This window comes from Caloenas nicobarica, chromosome 11, assembly GCF_036013445.1.
Source record: "Caloenas nicobarica isolate bCalNic1 chromosome 11, bCalNic1.hap1, whole genome shotgun sequence".
Taxonomy (NCBI): Eukaryota; Metazoa; Chordata; class Aves; order Columbiformes; family Columbidae; genus Caloenas; species Caloenas nicobarica.
Window position 1 is genome coordinate 6,092,687 of NC_088255.1, and position 14,890 is coordinate 6,107,576.

At 43.1% G+C, this 14,890-nt stretch overlaps 2 protein-coding genes and 4 non-coding genes across 15 annotated transcripts in view; 5 read left to right on the forward strand and 1 right to left on the reverse strand.

The window, feature by feature from the left end:
- PBRM1 (polybromo 1) overlaps positions 1-4,488 on the reverse strand; it is a 66,676-nt gene extending 62,188 nt beyond the window's left edge. For 6 of the 10 annotated variants that reach the window (XM_065642805.1, XM_065642807.1, XM_065642800.1 and 3 more), the window contains exons 1-3: positions 4,377-4,455; positions 1,587-1,709; positions 322-477 (exon numbers count right to left, since the gene is read on the reverse strand). In XM_065642805.1, coding sequence (XP_065498877.1) covers positions 322-477; positions 1,587-1,625 — 195 coding nt within the window. In that variant the 5' untranslated portion in view covers positions 1,626-1,709; positions 4,377-4,455. Of the gene's footprint in view, positions 1-321; positions 478-1,586; positions 1,710-4,376 lie in introns of all 10 variants that reach the window. The other 4 variants (XM_065642802.1, XM_065642798.1, XM_065642803.1 and 1 more) reach the window with 3 other exon arrangements.
- Positions 4,489-4,562: 74 nt separating this feature from the next.
- On the forward strand, positions 4,563-13,956 carry GNL3 (G protein nucleolar 3). The gene is made up of 15 exons (XM_065642524.1): positions 4,563-4,646; positions 4,886-4,944; positions 5,344-5,481; positions 6,084-6,197; positions 6,364-6,447; positions 6,951-7,086; positions 7,988-8,091; positions 9,039-9,174; positions 9,708-9,795; positions 10,179-10,362; positions 10,832-10,974; positions 11,668-11,804; positions 12,371-12,585; positions 12,908-12,989; positions 13,076-13,956. The coding sequence occupies exons 1-15, from the start codon at positions 4,634-4,636 to the stop codon at positions 13,162-13,164; spliced, it is 1,722 nt and encodes a 573-aa protein (XP_065498596.1). The 5' UTR covers positions 4,563-4,633; the 3' UTR covers positions 13,165-13,956.
- On the forward strand, positions 7,149-7,221 carry LOC135993265 (small nucleolar RNA SNORD19). Its single transcript, XR_010606841.1, has one exon. It is a non-coding gene; the product is annotated as a small nucleolar RNA SNORD19 (small nucleolar RNA).
- On the forward strand, positions 9,533-9,606 carry LOC135993267 (small nucleolar RNA SNORD19). The gene has a single exon (XR_010606842.1). It is a non-coding gene; the product is annotated as a small nucleolar RNA SNORD19 (small nucleolar RNA).
- Positions 10,030-10,107, forward strand: LOC135993269 (small nucleolar RNA SNORD69). The gene has a single exon (XR_010606844.1). It is a non-coding gene; the product is annotated as a small nucleolar RNA SNORD69 (small nucleolar RNA).
- Positions 10,482-10,557, forward strand: LOC135993268 (small nucleolar RNA SNORD19). Its single transcript, XR_010606843.1, has one exon. It is a non-coding gene; the product is annotated as a small nucleolar RNA SNORD19 (small nucleolar RNA).
- Positions 13,957-14,890: the final 934 nt, after the last annotated feature.

Here is a 14,890-nt window from a genome sequence, read left to right on the forward strand (position 1 = left end):
CTCTGAATTTGCTATTCAGACACAGCTCTCAACTTCTGCAGCTTATGATTTCAGCTCCTTCTCCAACATCCTTCCATCTGCTAAAATCATCAGCAAAAAAAGAAAAGCAGCAAAAGGAAAATGGGAAAGAAAAAGATAAAACCAGGGAGACAAGAACAAGCCAAAGCTGAACAAGATCCTAAACAAAGCCTAGGCTTAGCAACAGATTCAGGGCCAATGCATATGTACTACATATGATCATCCATTTTACAATCCAGCACCTCCAATACAGGGATACAGTATCCTCCCCCCAAAAATTGTGCATAATAAGAAGGTACTAACAGGATCTACAGTCGGGAGATTGGAAAGTCTCCTCCTCTTTCTGCTTGGGCCTGGTATGTTTGTGGAGTGGTGGCTGTCATCAAAGTCTCCTCCGCTGACGCTGCTGGAAGGCGAGGTAGCTCTTCGCCTCTTGGAACCCATGGAATCCAACTTCTTCTATAATGAAGACAGATGTTCTTAAACTCGTGGCATTGCATCCAAACTCTCTGGTGAGAGCTAACTATGAAGCTAGAGTGCTTTAGGATGAGTCACATACATTTGGTATATACTACAGTTCAGTTAAGCCATATATCTAAACACCAGCTTTTTGAAAACTGGCAGGAGTAAAGGGAAATCGAAATGGTCCTACATTAAACACGATAAATCTATGATAAATTCTCCTGATTTATTGTCACAGATGACAGGAATGTCAGAAAGCCGAGGGCTCACAGTGATGAAGATGAATTTAGCAGCTCTTACTAGGATACATTTTTAAACTATCTATATTTTGACACCTTATCCTCTGCATGATACCTAAGTGAGAACCGCTGTTTTAAAGCAAAGAGCTGTACAGAGACAAGTGCTCAGTTCTGGTGTAAAAGCATATAATTTCATGTCAAATTAAAAAAAAAAAAAAAAAAACCACAAAAAAACCCAAACCAAACCAAAAACCAAACCACAACCAACCAACCCACTCACCCCACAAATACAAACAAAACTGATTACAAACTAAAATTCAAATGGCTACTGAATACCTTGTCTTAGATTCAAGCCAAAAAAGGGTCTGGACTATCGTGTGACTACCACTCCCACTTTATGTGTAGGATAAACAGCTCAAGCATCAAGAAGTGGAAAAGCCACCTTCTTTTTTTGGCCGTAGTTTTCCATTTATCAACAAAAAGACAAATGAATAGCCACCATCCAACAGCTATGGTGATTTACAAAACAAGTTGTTGGCTCTTTCCCCGCTTCCAGTGACAGTATCATAAAAACATCTTTATTTGTAGCTGTCTCAAAGGCTGAAGACAGAATAGATCCATCTATCCCAGTCTATACCCATTTTCCAACCGCAACAAGGAATTCCTTCTAGGAAGCACTCCATTGGTTTACGAGGTATGGCAGCACAACATAACCATATTAGAGCATTTATGTTAGAGACAACCTGTTTCAAGCACACAGATGATTAAGGCAGGAATAATTAACAGTTAGGATAAAGAAAAGCAAAAGTCTAAGGGAGAGAAATGGAGAGAATGGTGCACATACAATCAATAACTTGCCAGATTTACCAGAGTACAACCAGCACCTCGAAAAGCCAGTCTCCTCATAGTGTCTGATGGCCAAGTACAGATACTGGGAGAAGGGAACGCTCTAAGAGTAGCAAATCAGCAATGGTGTTAGTACAGTCAAAACTGGAAGACAAGAAAAAGGAAAGAGGGAAAGAAGAAAATTGAGAGTAGATATAGGTAGATAGCTTATTAAATATTAATAATAAATATAATATAGGTAGATAATTAAATCATAAAATCAAAGAACAAGATGAATAATTACAGTGACAGAGAAAAAAGCAAGAAACAGAAGGTAACTTTTTTTAGCCTAGCAGAAACCCTGTAAGTAATTTTGTACACAGAACGCTAGACATTTCTGTCATTTTTACAGCAAAAACACATTTCTCTAATGTTCCTGAATACATATTACAGAATTCACAGCCACTTGCAAAAGAATGATTCATCAAGCACAGCAGGGAGTAAACATAAGCGACACCTGACCCGAGAGTAAAAAACAGAAGGCAGTAAAACTTACAGAATGCAAAAGTTGTACAGTGCTTATAACAATTAAAAAAAAAAAATTAAGGTAAAAAACATTTAACAGAGTCTCTAGTAATGATGCACCTCCCTCAGTTTTCCGAGCGGATTTTTATCCTCGTAAGTAAGCATCATTAAGGATCCAGCCACACAGGTTCACTAAAGACATACATGTTTCAATTTCCAAGCAGTTTCCAAGTCTCATTTTTTCAGACACTCCATGCAAAATGTGCAGAACTATTTTACAGCAAAATTATTATTTCTATTTAGTTCATACAACCACTGTCTTCTGTAAAATCCCAGAGATTGTTTTCCTGTTCGGTATTCTGAACATTTTCATAATAGGCACATACAGAGAATCTTTGTGCTTTATTAGCTGGCAATTCATCTCACGAACAGACAGCCAGCCTGTTGGTTTTGGCACTGCCTCCAACTTTTATCTGAGAGCTCCAGCATCAAGCAGCTACCACAGGCACGTGCTGCTGGAAAACACAAGTTCTTGGTTGTGAAAGAAAGGCAGGCAGGACTACTGGAACCAATAATTTGGGTTCATCCAGGAACCCGAAAGTACACTCAGTCCAAGCCCCTCCTGAAATAACTATATGGGGAGCCCCAACCAGCACCTGCCTGCAAACTGCATTTGGGCTTCTCTGTGCCCGTTATCTGAGGCATGTGCGCTGCAGCTCTCAGCCAAACGGAGATGCTGGTGTACACCTGGATGACCAAGATACCCGGCCACTTTGTACGCAGCCTCCAAAACCACTTTTCTCCTCTAATAACTGAGGAAGGTGCAAAACATACAACAGGCTCAACAACATCATGAATACTCAGTGAGAATTGCTTACGTAAAACTCCTACTGAATGTCAGGCTCCAAAATGCAAACTTATCTCTAGATCTGCATGCTCATAAACACAGATAATCCTGCTGTGTACAGAAATGTGTTCTCTTTTACTTAAGAGCATGTCTCCCAGATTTTCTTCCGCAATGTAGCTACTAGCTCACAAGACTCTACACAGTTGCACCAAGAATTTCCACCGCTACAAACGAGCCACCTCCTGTGCAACAGGAGCTTGGGTGTTTTAGTAACTGCTCACATTGCCCATGAAAATGTCACATAACCATACACATTTCTATAAGAAATGCTTTAGCCATTACTAGTATACATGTATACTAACATATACACAATGGGTGCAAGACTGCCTGTCCTGAAAGCTGTACTAGACTGATTGCCACACGTATTACCCAGTCTAACCTCATTAAATGAACAGTTTCAAATGCTTAAAATAAGCCAATGAGGTTCTAGCACACATTTAATTTTCTGCCTCCAAGTTAAAAAAAAAAAAAAAAAAAAGCCAATAGATACCACAGAAAGTGTTTTATCATTATGGGGATCTCCCACGTTTCAACAGAAATACTCAATAAATCATGTTAAATTCAGCAAATGGAACAAGGCAGGGAAACACAGCCAGAATTTCCCCCGATTACCAATCACATTGAAACCAGCTACAACACAGGAAAGGAGGGACGGCAGCAACCAGACACTATAAAAGGACCGAGTTGGTGAAGAAGTGAGAGACACGGCACATCAATCGACCGTTTTATCAACACTGGGACAAGAAACAAAGAGCCAAAACACGGGATTTCCCCAAACCGTCCCGCGGGCGGCTCCTGCCCGCACCCTGCCCGGTTTGTGAGGGGTTATTGTTGGCAGGAGCAGGAGGAGACAAAGACAAACACCTCTCCGGGCACCGGACCCGCCTGTGCGCTCTCGGCCTGACAGGACCGCGCTCCCCCGGCCCGCGCTGCCTCCCGCCCCGGGCAGGACGCGCCCCGAGCCCCGGGCCGCGCTCCGGAGGCCGCGGTAGCGGCCGCGCCGCCGCCACCCGCCCTCGGCCACCCGCCGGCCGCTGTCAGAGCCGCGCGTTCGGCCCGGGGACGGGACGGGGCGCTGGGGACGGCACCGCGGGGAGGGCTGAGGGAGACACAGGGCCCGCGGGGTCGGGACGCCGGTGACGGACGGCGACACGGCGGGGGCCGCGGCAGGACGGGCCGTACCCCGGGCCAGGGCCGCCGCGGAGGGCGGGGACGGGGCGGGTGACAGGAGGAGGCGGAGGGGCTCGGCGGCCCCGGGCCCGGCGCGGGGCCCGCCGTGGCGGAGCTGCTGCGCGGCCGGGCGGCGCTGCCTCCCCGCGGCGGCCACACAAAGGGAGGCAGCGGCCTCCTGACTCCGGCCCGCCGCCCCGCCTGCGCGACCCCGGCGCCGTGCGGCTCACCCAGCCGGCTCCGCTCCGCCTCCGACAGCCGCGGCCGCACTCGCCCTGCGCCGCCCGCCCCGCCGCCGGTGCCGCCGCCGCTCCGGCCCGCCGAGCCCGCCGCTGCCGCAAAGCCCGCCCGGCCGCCAAACGCGCCGAGGCGGCGCGACACCTCCGGCGAGGAAGGGCCGCTTCGCTTTACGGCAGCGCCCGCCGGCGGCAGGAGGAAGGAGCGCGGCGTGGCACGTGGCGCTGCGGCGAGCGCGGCCGGCGGCGCCATGAAGCGGCCCAGTGAGCGCGGGAGCGGCGGCGGGGCCGGGGGGGCGGCATCGCTGGCGAGCGCTCTGAGGAGAGGGAATGGCGGGGGCGGGCGGCGGCCTGGCGCCGGGACCGGGGGAATGGCGGCGGGGGGGTGGGGGGCGGCTGCCCGCGGCCGAGCAGACGGCGGCGGCCCGGGCCGGGGGATGGGGCGCCCGGGCTGCAGGGAGCGGCGGGGCTGCCCGGGCGCTGACCGGCGCGGTGCCTTGCAGAGCTGCGGAAGGCCAGCAAGAGGCTGAGCTGCCACAAGCGCTACAAGATCCAGAAGAAGGTGAGTGAGGCCCGGGCTGCCCCTGCCCGCGGGGCTGGTGCTCCGTGCTGACCGGTGTAACACTAAAGGTGTGCTCTATGTATTCCTACACAAACATATTGCACGTATAGGTGTACGCAGTAAGGATGTTATCTTGAATGTTAAGAAGTCCGGACTGTAGCAATGAATTTGCTTTCCAGTTACCATTAGCGGAAGGATGATGTAGAAATAAGTGTAGATTTTTTGCATCATTTCATTTGGCATTATTTTGGGCTGGTATGTTCAAGTGTAACTTTACGATGAGACATTATGCAATCAAAACGTTTCAATCTAAAGTCAGAAACATGACACTTTTTACGAGGGATACATCCCTTTTTCTTTTGCCTTAGACTGAGAAAATATTATTGTTCCCATCTTCAGATCAGAGAACACCACCGAAAAGTCAGGAAGGAGGCCAAAAAGCGTGGAGGCAAAAAGCCCAAGAAAGATCCTGGTGTTCCCAGTGCTGCACCATTTAAGGAAGAGCTTCTGCGGGAGGCAGAGCAAAGAAAGCAGAGGGTAAAATACAGTTTGTGCGAAAGAACTGAGACCATTCCTATCTTCAAGGAAGCTTTGTGTGTGTGTGTGCACACCCAGAGGTACAACCATGGTAGACCATAAATGGTCCCAGTAGATGTGTACTTTGGAAAAATAATGTATTTATTTCTAGTATTATACGCTGTGTAGCAATTTGCTCTTTTATTTTTAACCTTCATTTCATCAAAGTATGTATAAGCATGCTGGAAATGTCATTTTTAGTGTAATCGGAAGTGCCTGTGATGCTAAGATACATAGATGTCCCATCAGAATGCTAAAAGTTAAGTCTTGTGATTATGTGATTGTACAGAAAATAAGGATCTGCTCTCTGCAGTTTGGAGCACGGCTGTTATTTTGGGATCTAGCTAGTGGATGTATTGCCTCTGGTTTTGAGGCAGTTGAAAGCAAGAGTATTCTTTTCAGGATAGAATGCAAAAAATGTTCCCACTGTCACTTGGACGGCCGTGATTTCTAACTAAGCTGTCTCAGGAACTTCAGTCAGAAATAAGTAAAGGGGAGACAGAACAGTCTTCTTACCAGACTCAAATGTGTTTCATCTGGCTTGGGTTTTTGTTTGCCATCAGCTTGAAGAACTAAAACAAAAGCAGAAGCTCAACAGACAGAAAGAACAGGAAAAGAAGAGGAAGCTTGAAGCTAAAAAGAATGCAGCCAAAATCCAGGAAAAAGCAGAGGGAAAGGTGGGTGTCTGATTCTTTGAAACTTAAAGGAGGAATAAAAGTAATCCTGAAACTACATCTTCTTAAGCAGTATGTTCTGTGTTACATTTGCATGCTGTATATGCACGCAAGTATAATACATTAATTCTCAGTTAAATCATTCCCTTTCATTGTTATTTGCATTCAGGAATCCTCTGTCAAATCTAAAGCAAAGGCTAAGAAACTGCTAAATAAAAATTCGAAGAAATCATTTTGCAGGGAGCTCCAGAAGGTGAGATGCTTCAACTATTTTTATATAATTTGATGAGAGTCAGCAATGAGACCACTTGTTATTTTTCTTTTTTTGCATTACTGTGCAGCTGCCAGAGAGTAGACAGGTTGCTTGTGATAAACTGCAACACTGAAGTAAGGGATTTTATGACAGAAACTGAGAGTTTCAGTCTTGTCTGGTGTGAGCTCCTGAGACATCCGGCATGTTGAGCCTTTAGGCTTCTTGGGCTAATGTCAGTACATAGTGATCAGAGAGCTCTTGCAGAAATGAGGGACTAGCGTCTAAGGACTTCCTGCCTTTGGAAGAAAAAGATGAAAATTGCTTCAGCTTTCTGGTTTGTAGTTCAGAAGACAGGAGCTCAAACAAGAACAGTCTTATGAAACCTCATAAATCGTTCTGTGAAAGTCGACAGTAACTTGTAAGCCACAGCTATTCCAGAGTGTCATCTGTCAAATGGTCTGTCATGTCTTATTTGAGAGTCTTCGCTCTTTTTTCTGACCTAGGTGATTGAGGCCTCAGATGTGGTTCTAGAGGTTTTAGATGCAAGAGATCCAATGGGCTGCCGGTGTCCTCAACTGGAGCAAGCTGTAACTTGCTCTGGAGGAGACAAAAAGCTACTGTTGGTTCTGAACAAAACTGGTAAGAAGCACAGGTTTTCTTGAAGTGTTACTTGGTCACTGTGTGGTTCTGTAGTTGTAACTGAGCTATGAAGAAGAATTCAAAGGAATCTGAGATTCCGTTGAGGACATAAGATCCAACTCTGAGCTCACTGCCTTACTGAAGGGGTCACATTTCCTCCACCTTTTAGTCTAGTTTGCTAAGAAAACACCACAGACAGGTAAATGCACACTAGCCCCTTCCTTTTGCAGTAATGTCTCAAGGCATTGGCCAGTCTCAGCCGAATTTGACGGAAGTTAAAGATCTTACAATTTTTAACACTTTTGTCAATGTAGGGAATAGGCAAAGGTGACGAGGCTTGTCCCTGCTCAAGCAACAGTGAGTTAAGGATCAGCAAATCAATGCAGTGGTTGGATTTGAAATTTGGCTTTGGGAAGTATTTTCTCTCTTCTATTGCTATGTGAAAGAATCTACACAAAAGGTGAAACCAGCTAAAAAAGCTGGAAATCACTGAGTTAACCAGCAAAAAGAAAAGAAAATACTGACAGCAAGAGCAAAGGGAACTTTGTATTAGAGTAGCCTTTGCAGGGATGATGGGATAATCCTTCACAGGACATCACTCTCTGTACCATACGAAGTCTCCTAGCAAGACCCCAGCATTAAAAATGTGATATAGGGGCCAAAAATGTAATTGTTGTATCTTCTGCTTGAGGCAGAAAATAAAGACTAAAACTTGCAACACTGGGTGTCTTTGAGGAACGTACCCAGTATTTTACTAGAGTTTTCAGACAAACATTATTTGTAACAAAGCAGCATACTAAATGGACGAAATACAGCCTGGTTCCTGATTCCACATTAGATTTCCTTCACACAGTGATATTTAAGATGCACAAGAGTGAAAGGACTGTGCTCTTTTTTCCAGATTTAGTGCCAAAGGAGAACTTAGAGAAATGGTTGAATTATTTGAAGAAGGAGTTTCCAACAGTTGCTTTTAAATCAGCAACGCTGATGAAGGACAGGACTATGGTAAGAGCACTGCAGGCTGTCTCATGACTAAGTTGTATACGTTCGCAATCATACGTGCTGAAACATGTTGAGAAACAGGACCTCTTGTTCTTTAAAATTCCTTTTCCCTGTGTTTGCTGATACTGCTGGGACTGATGGATACACCTTTGCACTTTGACTAAGCTTTGTGGTACAGTGGGGAAATTCTTGTTGAAATACATATTATTTGTGCCCAGGATGCTGGACTAGAGTAAAAGCAGGTCTTTTTTTTTTTACTCTAAGAAGGACAGTGAGGGGAAGAAGGTCACTTTTTCATTTTTCATTTCTACACAGGATGGCTGCACCAGTTCCATCTGAATTGTTTTGCAGGTAAAATGGTGCAGGCTGTACTAGTGCATTTATCCTGACTATGGCCATCAATAAAGGTAGCACCTGACATATTTCTTGAAGATTATGAAGGGGGTTGCTGCCTGTCCCCTAGTCTCAATTCTTTGAAGATGATCATTTGAGTTATATTAATACATAATGCTTCACGCAACCCTGATAGCAGCATAGTGAAATAGACCCTCCTACAAAATAGTGCTGAAACTGCAGAGAGCAGGCTTTGAAATCCTTCCAAAAAATGGAAGCCTCTTGAGTGAATTTGAAGATTTAAGGATTCTACCAACTGAATGTACATGGTTATTTTATGGTCACACAACAAATCTGCAACACAGCCTGAACTGAAATCACAAGCCAGTTCACATTCCTTTTTCTCTTAGTAGTTGATAGCAGCCTTTTTTACTGTCACTTAATTGATTACCCAATTTCTTATTAAACTAATTCCTTCCATTTAGAAGGACACAGTAACATCTAGTAGAGGATAAGAGCTGGAAACATTACAGTAGATAAATAAATCTTAGCATACATAGTTAGCTTCCTAAATAGCTCCTGACCATGGTTTGGTTTTTTGTCTTTGAATCCTGTAGCAGGAACAAGTCACAAAAAGACGGGCTCGTGTTGATTTATCAAGAACCACTGAATGTTTGGGAAGCAAATCCCTTGTGAAACTTCTTCAAGAGTACGGCAAGACTCAGAACAAAGCTATTCAGGTTGGCGTAGTAGGTAAGTGTTATGGGAGAAGAAGGAACCTCTTCCTGTCTCTCCCCAAAGTTTTGGTATCCTGTATTGCATATTGGATAAAACAACACATTACTTTCTTGTTGGCTTTCTAGTAATTGTTCTTATTTTCATCTAAGACTCACTACTGCAGTACTGCATTTGACAGCAATCTGTGTGCATTTACATACACGTACTGTGTGTGATCTGTGGAAGACACATTGTGTGAGGCCTGAGCTGATTCACCAGCGTAGGGAAACAAGAGAACAAGAGGCTACATACCACAAGCTTCCACTGCCTTCCTCCTGGCTGATAAGATTTGTGGTGTTACATTCAGTGATGTCATTCATGTCCCTCTTAGTGTGAGAAATGAGGATACAGACCTTGTCTTAGTTCTGTAGTGAAGACTTCAGATCCAACTCTGATCTCACACTGAAGATGTACTTTACCAAAGACACCTGGAAGAAGCAGTTTTGATCAGTGTTACATAGGCTGAGTTTTCTTATCTAACTAACAAGGACTTACATGGTTTTCTCCAGGTTTTCCTAATGTGGGAAAGAGCAGCATCATCAACAGTCTTAAAGGAGTTCGAGCTTGCAATGTTGGCCTAACGAGAGGTGTTACCAAGTAAGTTGAGTCTGATAAAAGCTGTTCATTTCCCTGTTTGTTGTTGTGTTCTGATAACCTTGAGTTTGTTGTTTGTGTACGATTTCCATCCACTAGGGCAAAGTATGCCCCTCTGTGCAGTTTCAAATGCACGTTTCAATTTGCCAGGATGAAAGACACTGATCTGTGTGATGCAAGCTGTCAGGAGGGAATACAGTGTATAAACTTGTGCTTTTTGTACATTTAGATTTGTCCTACACAAAGCAAATGATGGAAAAGCACAAAAACTGACTCCGTATGAAGTGCATTCAGTCCAACGCTGAGCTTTGTGTCTTGCATCCCTCACCATTACCAGCCCTTTGCTAGTTGATTTATCTACTTACAGTGCATTTCTCTCTCAATAGGTCCATGCAAATTGTGCACATTGATAAACAGACAAAGATGTTAGACAGTCCAAGTATAATTGCAGATCCTTCCAACAGTGCCCTGGCTCTGGCCTTGAGAAGTATCATAGACACAGAAGAATCAGGGTCAGCAGATGTGCTTGAAGCAGTAGATACCATTCTAAATCACTGCAGTAAACAGCAGGTGAGCTCTCTTTTTCCTCATCTCTCACTGCATCTTGTCAGCCAGAGACTGTTTTCCCAATAACTTTTCTGATTAAAAAACAAACTGGTTTTAAGATCTCATTCACAGTATCACAGAGTGAAAAATGAAGATACTCTGACTGCTTCCTATTACTACAGTGAAGACCTCAGATCCAACTCTGATTTCACTCTAGTTTCAAGTAGCTTAAACTAAGCCTAATTCTGACTCTGTTCCATTTTTTCACAAACCAGTGTGCTGTCTCTATACACCCACTAGTATGGGTGAACAGCAAATGAATTTGATGAAGTAGGTATTTTGCTTTGTAATGTTTACTCCCACATGCAAGAGAAAAACAGCTCTTCACATTCTTTTTTGTCCTAATTGTAACCCAATTTGATTTGCTTTTTTTTATTCCTAAGACTAAGAGAAAAGTGGGCATCTCTGAATACACCATTTTCTTTTGTATTAGGTAACAATTCACTATAGCATCCCAGATTTCAGCGACACTGAAGAGTTTTTAACTTTACTTGCTCAGAAAAGGGGTATGCTGAAAAAGGGAGGCGTTCCTGATGTAGAAAATGTAGCTAAAATACTACTATGTGACTGGACTGGGTATGTATGCTATGAATTTTGCTTTATGCTGCTCACCTTTTTCACATTCTTAATCCAGCACAACAGAAGCTGAGAGTCCTGAGAAATACTTAGAAAGGAGAGGCTGCTTTTCCCCAACACTCCCCCCCACATTTTACTTGGATAAAGAGAGCTGGATTGGCTAACAGATTTAGAGAATGCCATCCACGGGTTATTTTCTAAAGTAGTGAAGGATACATGGAAAGAGTGAAAGCATGTTGCATGTTACTCCACAGCCAGTTTGCTAACTTCTGCTATAGCTCTGTTAGGGGAATTTGCCTTCCTCTCAAATACTCAGTCCATTTAGTCGTCCTTCTACAGACAGGAAAGGATATGGCAAATTTTCTGTGGAAATTTATCGTGGTTCCTGTATTCTGAGGGTGGGAATAAATGTAACCCAGTAATTCAGTGTGACTATTTCCCTTGCTCAAGTGGTTCAGCTGCTTTTACAGCTCATGATTCTATAGGCAGATGATTTGCAGTGACAAAGTATGCCATTTTTTTCCCTCTCAGGAGTGGGCTATCCACTTAATACTGTTATTGAGAACTTCAGAGTCAAATTTAAATAGCTATTTAACTGCTGTTAAACAGATGATAATAAATGAGTGGTTAGGTTAGGAAGTTTAAGAGCGTTATCTTTGGTTGTTTTTTAATGCTAGTATTTTGTTTTCCCAGAGCCAAAATAAGCTACCACTCACAACCTCCAGGATCCTGGAGACCACCACCATATCTTACAGAAAAAAAAATAGCTGAAATGCAGGAGTGCTTTAATTTAAATAAGCTAGAAGAAGAAAACAACAACACTCTTCAAGGTAGGACTGTTACTGTAAGGCACTGCTACCATTAAGAGTGGTGGTAGTAGTTTTAATGGGAGATTTTGAATGGAAGCCCTCCTGAGGTTCACATGATAGCTTTGCCAATATGCAGTGAATATGAACCTTTTAGAAAAGAAATGGATTCTGATGCAACAGAATAGTGCATCTGTGTGCTGGTTTAACACAAATTACCCCTGCTAGTTCCTGTTTTCTGCTCAACTGACCTAACTCTCCTAAACAGGAACCAGGGGAAAAGAACGTTGAAGAGCACATAAACACTGGCTAATCAGGCCAACAAAATACATTTTACGTAGTACAACATATACTCAAATCCAAGTCTTTCAGCTCCTAGCAGTTTTCTGTAGAAGCCTAAGGGAAAGCTACTCTCAAAGAATTGTCCTTTGTTCTAGCTGCTTATCTGGGAGTGTCGTCTTTTAGAAGGAAGGGGCAGGACAGGACTTTCTTTTTCTAGCCCTGATCTAACATGGCTATTCTCTCAGGGAGTAGGCATTACATCTGGTGCTAACACTGACTTAACAGACACTTCCCTATGTTTTTCCCAGCTTTAAAATACCCCAGTCCAGCAAGCAGCATAATTTTCCAGTCAACTGGTATGGTAAATGGGACAATAGAGGAAAATAAAGTGATAGAGGAAACATCAGAGTGGGAAAACTTGGAAACAAGCAAGGAGGGGGACGCAGAAGAAGAGGAGGATTTCACAGAAAGTGATGATGATCCAGATGATGTGGAAGAAGAAGAAGAAATGGATGTCGAAGAGGTAAATCAGGGTTTCATTAGGCAGCTTCCACCTGTTTAGATCCTGACACCAATACCCAGCCAGTATCCTGCTGTAAACTGAGAACGTTTAGGCACTGTGGAGCTACTATGAGTAATCAAAAAGCCTTTCTCCTAGAGATAAGAGCTGGGTTTTTTGCTTAATTAAGGAAACAACAACATAGTCAGTTCTAAGGCAGCATTCCTGACCAACTATACAAGGGGCATCCACGTGATCATCAGTCTTTGTTGTGTTTCATTTGCATGATAGACTTCATTAGCAATGTCTGAATAAACACATGATGTCTGACCTCTCTGACTTGCAGGAAACCAAAGTTCAGGTCACCAGGAAAGCAAAGCTTGGAAAACGACAGACAAGTCCTACAAATTCAGAAAAGCAGATAGCAGGTCTGTATTAAAAACCCCGGCTTGAAGGATAGGCTCTAGTACTTTAGCACTTGCAGTGGTTTCACTTACACATTTTCTTTTCTCAGAAAGCGAACATTCCAATTCACTGTCACTCAACTTGGATAAGACAGCAGATGAAGATGATGCCTATGATTTTAACACAGACTATGTGTAAGGAATTATGCATGAAGACATGGTTTGGAGACTCTTACTACTGGCTTTCAGAAGAGTCACGAAGACTTGTGTTGCAGCAGAAGTTGGAGGAATGCTGCAAAGATTCACAATTATTGATGTATCAAATAATGTATATACTAGTGTATCTTCCGTGATCGTTTCAGATTTTATACAAGTCTAGGAAACTGACTATTCAGCTTTTAAGTCGTAAACTTTATTTCCTGTATTAAAAGCCTGATTTTAAAAATTTCTAATAGACTGAAGTAGTCTGCTCAGTTTGCCTTATAAAATGTTTAATTCTAGTCATGTTCAAGCAATTAGATTTCATGGTAAGTTTTCATACTCCCTTCATGAAATTTGTTTTTCCAGAGGATTACAGAGCCACTACTTCTAGAGTGTGACTCAGATCAGTTAAGTTTTCAGTATACTTCTGCAAAAATTGTAGAACTTTCATTTGTAAACGTTGTCTAGAAAATGCCACTTATTTCAGCTAGGCATCAGGCATTTTATCTAAGTGCTGTTTCAGAAGCTTCACTGGGAAAGGTAACTGAGATTATATTAGTAATCTATCTTCACTGGGGAACAAGCTTCTTGTTCTTACGGTGCTCTTGAACAAAATACATATTTCCTGATGACACCTATTACACATAGCAACAGCTGGTAACTATAAAGCAAAACGTTGCTCTCTGTTATACAGACCTGTAATTGCACTCAGCCTATAGTGGAACTGCGGGAGCAAGAGAATGACCAAGAGGCCCTGCACTTGCCCAACAATTTAGAATAAACACCTGACACCAAGCATCTTCCTCCCATGTGCCTGTTTTCTTCCTGTTAACCTAAAGGTCTGATTTCTGTGTTCTTTAGTAGTTGTATTTTCCCTAAATGTATGTAGAGGCACAGTCCTCTGCAGCTTAAAAAAGTATGAAGTGCAGACACAGACACGTGCAGTTTATTTAAGCCTGCTAAAACAGCCTGGTCATCAGAATTCAGTTGGTGTCAGCTGATCTAGTACAATCTTTCAAAGTTTGGCAGCTGAACTTATTACTCCTAACCACTTCAAGAACAAGAATGGTTCTTGTTCATCAAAACCCAGGAAAAGAATTGATATGTAACAAACCACAGATCAGCATCCATGACAGAAACGGAACTATAGGCAGTGACTGTAACAAGTGAAGTAGTTGGACATCCTTTTAAATTATAAAGCAGTACTAAAACCATAACTCATATACATGAATGAGCCCTTTAGCGCTCTGCTGCCCTGCATCTCAGACAACACAACACTGAGCCCATCGCTGCATTAACACAAAGCCTTTTATCTAAGCATACTGAGGACTGTTCACAAGCAGTATTACTGAACAAAAATGACAACCTGAGTTCAAACTTCTATTAAATGGGATAGTTGGCACAACAGCTGCAGGGATATACACCTCATAGTAACCACTACTCAACACTGTAACTATAGAAAAAAAATCAACTTACATATGTAAGAGGCAATAGGCAGCCAGCTGCAAAAGGGCACGGGAATCTTACTTGATGAGTTTAAACAGCCAGACCAGGAAAAACACAGTGGGAGAAACTTCTGTAGCAGAACCATGCTCACCTGAAAGAACTATGAGGAACTTCACAATAACAAAATTAATCTGTGATTCATACAGCCTGATCCCCAAAAGAAACGTTTTGCACAATTTTAGAATGAGATTGCTTTCACAAAGATGAGACCAATTGAC

What these genes read in the sequence shown, in the direction of transcription:
- GNL3 (XM_065642524.1), top strand. An exon ending in CAGAGCAAAGAAAGCAGAGG is followed by an intron (nt 5,482 to 6,083) that starts GTAAAATACAGT and finishes GTTTGCCATCAG; the next exon opens with CTTGAAGAACTAAAACAAAA. An exon ending in TGATGAAGGACAGGACTATG is followed by an intron (nt 8,092 to 9,038) that starts GTAAGAGCACTG and finishes TGAATCCTGTAG; the next exon opens with CAGGAACAAGTCACAAAAAG.